We start from the raw sequence: 6,192 nt of genomic DNA on the forward strand, positions 1-6,192 counted from the left end.
GAACTGAAGCTCAGCAGTTTCTCTTTGGAGTCTGGTCCTGAAGTTCTTTTGCTGCAGGATGGCTACCTTTAAATCTGCTATTGTGTGGCCAGGGAGATCGAAATGTTCTCCTACAGGTTTTTGTATATTGCCATTCCCAATATCTGACTTGTGTCCATTTATCCTTTTACGTAAGAATTGTCCAGATTGGCCGATGTACATAGCAGAGGTGCATTGCTGGCACATGATGGTGTATATTACATTGGTGGACGTGCAGGTGAATGAACCGGTGATGTTGTGGCTGATCTGGTTAGGCCCTGTGATGGTGTCGCTGGTGTAGAAGAAATGGGTGTTTATATGGGTTACCAGAAAATCTAATTATAGCAGTGAGGATTGTTTTTAATATAGTATTGGAAGGGCTCTAAACCTTCCTGATTTACACCACAAAATATGTGTAAATGCTGGGTATCAAGAGGAAACTTTCCCTGGAAGCAGGTTATCTCATAGCTGTCTATTGAAGGGCTTCTTCCCCCTTTTTCTCCAGCATCGGAAACTGGCTACTGGGCTAGATGGAATACAGGTCTTATCCAGTCTGGCAGTGCCTATCTTCCCATCAGTGGTGTAAATCCAAGACTATGTTTTTGATGATCTTCCTTGAGATCCTGAGAGTCTCTAGACTTGCACTGAGAGCAGAAAGATGTCTTGTTAAATATAATCTAGTTTCCTGTTCTTTTTTCCTTCAGGAAGGAAAGTTGAAAACTCCTGGGACCTGCCCAGTACATTATGTCAGCTGTCAATGACACCAAATCCAACTCTGCAGAGTTACTTCTCACCAGAATACCCAGGATGGAAGACATTCATCTCTGGATCTCTATCCCTTTCTACTTAATGTATGTTATTTCGATAGTAGGAAATTCAGTCATTCTGTTCATTATAAAAACAGATCCAAGCCTCCATGAGCCCATGTACATTTTTCTTTCCATGTTGGCAGTCACAGACCTTGGCTTATCGGTAACCACCATGCCAATGATACTGGGCATATTCTTGCTTAAATCTAGGGAGATCAGCCTCGATGCCTGTTTTGCTCAGCTGTTTTTCATCAACTCACTTTCATACATTGAATCATCTGTGCTCTTGTTGATGGCCTTTGACCGCTTTGTCGCGATCTGCAATCCTTTAAGATATGCGTCCATCTTAACCCTCCCAAAAATAGTCAAGATGGGACTGGTGTGTGTGCTAAGGGCAGTGGCCTTAATATTCCCACTCCCCTTTCTCCTGAAACGGTTCCAATACTGTCGAGCTAATGTCCTCTCCCATTCCTACTGTGTGAACCGAGAGGTCATGAAGTTAGCTTGTTCAGATATCACAGTCAACAGCATCTATGTCTTGTCCATTGCACTTTTAACAGTGGGGTTAGACTCACTGCTTATTTGCTTGTCTTATGTGATGATCCTCAGAAGAGTGCTGAGCATCACATCCCACATGGAGTCCCTCAGGGCCCTGAACACCTGTGTGGCCCACCTCTGTGCTGTCTTCCTTTTCTACACACCAATGCTTGGCTTGCCTGTGATACACAGATTCGGGAATAGCTCTTCTCACTCGCTTCAGATTTTCCTGGGATATGTATACCTGCTGGTCCTGCCTCTGATGAATCCAATCGTGTACAGCGTGAAAAGCAAACACCTTCATGTGAAGATAATCAGGGTGTTCTTCAAGTGACAGGTCAGTTCATCACTTGGCTATGGCACTGGTGATTTAGGAGACAAAAAACATGGACCACAGCCACCTATTCCATCCTGGACCATTCCATCTGAGATGCTATGAGCTACTTATCTCCACTTTGTAGAGAGGTTCAGATGAGGTCTAAGCCCTGGCACAATGGGAGATGGATGTCCTGACCCGCTGGTGAGGGAGGACAGTGCAATGGGGGAAGGAGACCAAGGGAGGCAGTGACATGAACAAAGTTCTTGTGTTTCTGGAGAGACAGGGGACTGGTGGGATGTTGGCCCATAAAAAGCCGTATCCTTGGCTGCTCAGACTTCAGAATTCCTGTTGATGCCGTTAATAAAGAGAATGGATGTGGCTATTGTTTCCCATTAGACCTGGCCTGTCACTTTCCTGGCTCTGGTTAAAAATCTACATGCCATGAAAAAAGCTGCAGAGCCATGATCAAAGCTCTTTTGCAATTGCAGTCCTGGCCCTTCCTGAGCAGTCTGGGCACTGGGTGATCCATGAGCGTGGCACCATGTGTGGTCAGAGGCTATTCAAGGACCACGGACACTCACCTTCCCCGATGCCCTCAGAAAGGTGCTTGTGACTGAGTCATGTCAGAAACATGATTAATACAGGAGCCCTGGGAGGCCATTTTATCCCCTGAGGCACCACCCTCTGCTCCTCCACTTCCCCCATATCCCTGACCCTGCCCAGGCTGGAAGCTGGAGCCTTGCTGTGTTAAGAGCTGGCCAGACAGCCCTGATGTTCCACCTTCCCTGGGCAGGAGGGTCAGGGGACCCAAGAACAGCCCCCAGCCCATCTTCCCACTGTGACGTTATTGATATAAACTGGGACCATATAGAACATGGTTTGCAACCAAGGTCCTATAGTGGCACCAGATCTTATGTAAAGGGGGTCATGTAAGGTGTCTAAGACCAGGGTATGGGTCACTGATTATGATTATGCTGTCTGTATGTCTGTATCATTTTGTAGTTGAAGTTATGAATATTGGCTGTATACTGTCTATATTTCAAACTTGTGCTGTGTTACTGGGAGAGATCCCAGACAAGTGGGTGTTAGCTCTGCTTAGCCTGCTTGATGGCCCATTAAGGACCATCAGCTACACAATTGACCCATTGAGAGGAGGCAGATACGCCTTGTGACTCAGCAGGGCATGCAGAAACTGGCCCATGTGACTGCAAACTCCATTTTGCTGTAATTTTCCACAGTAAAAACCAAGAAGTGTTCTTACACCTGGAAAAGCCTATATAAGGCTGATGCCTCATCTCCATCTTGTCTTCAATCCTGCTTCTTACCTCTGGAGGGACTTTGCTACAAACTGAAGCTCTAGACAAAGGACTGGTGACTCATCCCAGCAGGGGATGTTCTCCAGAGACTTGATTTGAACCTGCAGTTTACTCCATCACCGCTACAAGCCTGAACTAAGAACTTTGCCATTACCATATGTAATTGATTCCATTTAACCAATTCTAGCTCTCATCTCAATCTTTTTCCGTTTATGAATAAACCTTTAGATTTTAGATTCTAAAGGATTGGCATCAGCGTGATTTGTGGGTAAGATCTGATGTGTATATTGACCTGGGTCTGGGGCTTGGTCCTTTGGGAACGAGAGAACCTTTTTCTTTTATTGGGGTGTTCATTTTCATAACCATTCATCCCCAGGACGAGTGGCCCTGGTGGTGATACTGGAAGACTGGAGTGTCTAAGGAAATTGCTTGTGTGACTTGTGGTTAGCCAGTGGGGTGAAACCGAAGTCATTTTTGTCTGGCTGGTTTGGTTTGCCTTAGATGTGGAAAAAACCCAGCCTACAGCTATAACTGCCCTGTTTAAGCAGTTGGTCCTGAATTGGCACTCTCAGTTGGGTCCCGCCAGAACCGCATCGTCACGCCCACCCACTAGGACACACCACAATTGAAGGTGGAGAATCTGGGGCTCTCAACAATGGCCTGGGCTCCCTGGTCAGTTCTTACCACAATCCAGCTCCGACCTGGTTGGGGACCATGCTTGAGGTGAAGAGAAGGAACAGGGGGAAGGGCCTCAGGAGAAGGGGAGGAAGAGGAAGGTGGAGGTCTAAGGGGAAAATGAGGAGCAGGGGATGCAGCATCCCTGAAGCATTGCAGACCCCTGCAAGGAGGTCACTGGGGGAGAATGGGGCTGGGGGGTAGGAGAGGCACTTATCTATGGCCCAGATTATTGTAGCGTCTGAGGACCTCTTGATCTTTGACATATTTATCAGTACAACACCCCGTGCTGTAGGGCAATGTTATTAACACCACTGGGAAGATTCCAAGAGCAGAAGGAACCATTGTGATCACCTAGTCTGACTGCCTGTGGAGCATGGGCCAGAGACCTCCCCTGAAATAACTCCTAGAGGAGAACTATTGGAACAACCTCCTGCCTTGATTTAACAGTTGTCAGTGATGGAGAATCAACCACGGCCCTTGATAAATTCTTTCCATGGTTAATTACCCTCATTCTTAAAAAAACACCACATCCTTTCTGAATGTCTCTAGATTCATCTTCCAGCCATTGGATCATGCTATTAATGTCTCTGCTAGACTGCATAAACCATTGTTAAATGTTTGTTCCTCATGTAGGTACATACAGACATTGGTCCCATCACCCCTTAACAATAACACCTCTTTCTGTTAAACTAAATAAATTGAGCTTCTTCAGTGGATCACTCTCAAGCAGGTTTTCTAATCCTTTCAACATTCTCTTGGTTGTTCTCTGACTCCTCTTCAGTTTATCCACGTCTTCCTCCAACTGTAGGCAATAGAACAGGACACAATATTCCAGCAGTGCTCCCAGCTGTGCCAAATACCCATGCAAAATATCATCTCTGCTTCTACTCGAGATTCCCCTGATTATATTTCCTGGATTACACTGGGTTTTTCAGCCATAGCACACCACTGAGCTGCAAGTCTTTTTCAGAGTCACTGCTTCCCAAGATTGGGTCCCCCATTCGACAAGGATGGCCTGCATCCCTTGTTCCCAGATGTAATCTTTAAATTGAGCCCTATTAAAAGAGATATTGTTGAGGCCCAGAGGGATTAAGTGAGTTGCCCAAGGTCACAGAAGAAGTCTGTGGAAGAGCCTGGAACTGAAGCCAGTTCTTCTGAGTCCCAGGACAGCACTTTAAGCCCTGAACCATCCTTCCTATCTGGGACTAGTGGCTGGAGATGGGGCATCTGGCAGCTCAGCATGCTGAGATTGCCAGGAACCCCAGGAATTCAACTCCTGTGAGATCACTAAAGAGGAGCCCAAGAACAATTCCTTTTCCAGATGAGAATGCTGTGCCATGCTTTCTCCCGAATCTATGGAGGGGCAAATCCATCATCCAGGATGCCCAGCAGGGTTAGAGTTGGTAAGCAACACCACATGAGCTCCAGATGTGATGCAAAATGGGCATATAGGCCTTGAAGCGACCACCTAAGTCAATGAGTCCAGTCCTCTTCTATGGCATGCGACCCTGGCATATTGTTTGGTGCATAATCCTTTGTTAGCAGGGGCTAAATGAGTTCCCCCTGACAGCTAGCTGGGAGTGGAAGAGACTTCAGAAGCAAACGATATTTACATGAACACACCTAGTCTTCCTAGATACTCAGCAGATAGTGGTGTTGCTCAAAGTGATCTACTTTGGCTGATGCTGGGTTACAAATCACCGTCGTACTGAATTCAGGGGTAGGGAAATGTTGTTATCAATGTTATTTTCTTTATTGTAAGAACAAAGCTGAGGAGAACTGTGCTTAACCTCTCTCAAATGAGGGAGTCTCACTCAGCTGAAAGGACCTTGAGCTGGGGAAACATTCCTCTTTAACAAGCAAACAACTTGGAATATCCTTTCCCCTGTTCCAGCACACATGGCTGTTCAAGGACAATTGCTTGGAGATTGGGATAGCTCCCTTCATGGGCAAGTCATTACCCCGAACAGACACAGGAACATTTCCTTCACTGTTACAGTTCTCCACAGTAATTTTCTCCAGAGAAACATTTCCCTGAGACTTATCTGATGCCAGATTTTCTTCTGAGATACCAGACAAACACTCATTAACTAAACTAAAAGTTAGTAAAAAACAGAAGAGAGTATGATTAAAATATTTCTATACATCCAGACATGAGTTCAATTCATTGATGTGCAGATTCATCGCAGAGATGGTGAGCTTCGTAGTTTCAAAAAGTTCCTTTAGAATTCAGTTCACACGACAGATTACAATGTCCAAATCTCATATTCAGGGCGTACCAGTATAACTGGAACCTCGGCTTTGCGACTCAAACTTCCCCTGATGAAATCTAAGCAGATCTGAGATGACAGAATCAGGACCCAAGGATGGTTTATCCAATTTCATGTCTTTTGACAAGTTGAAATTCCTCAGGGAACAGAAGGTAATTAGGATGACTTTGAAGGACGTCCATCACCATTACTTAGCTATATAAATTAACATAAGGCCATTTGCTTGTTCTCCACTATTCACAGTA

The 6,192-nt window shown here is 45.5% G+C and overlaps 1 protein-coding gene across 1 annotated transcript; it reads left to right on the forward strand.

Annotated features, from left to right (window-relative positions):
- The first annotated feature begins 762 nt into the window (after nt 1-762).
- On the forward strand, nt 763-1,698 carry LOC115643050 (olfactory receptor 51G2-like). Its single transcript, XM_030546869.1, has one exon. It carries the CDS (start codon nt 763-765, stop codon nt 1,696-1,698), a length of 936 nt encoding a protein of 311 aa, XP_030402729.1.
- Nucleotides 1,699-6,192: the final 4,494 nt, after the last annotated feature.

This window comes from Gopherus evgoodei, unplaced genomic scaffold, assembly GCF_007399415.2.
Source record: "Gopherus evgoodei ecotype Sinaloan lineage unplaced genomic scaffold, rGopEvg1_v1.p scaffold_50_arrow_ctg1, whole genome shotgun sequence".
NCBI lineage: Eukaryota > Metazoa > Chordata > Testudines > Testudinidae > Gopherus > Gopherus evgoodei.

Excerpts from the sequence above, each read along its gene's own strand:
- LOC115643050 (XM_030546869.1), top strand. The coding sequence starts at position 763 with ATGTCAGCTGTCAATGACACCAAATCCAACTCTGCAGAGTTACTTCTC.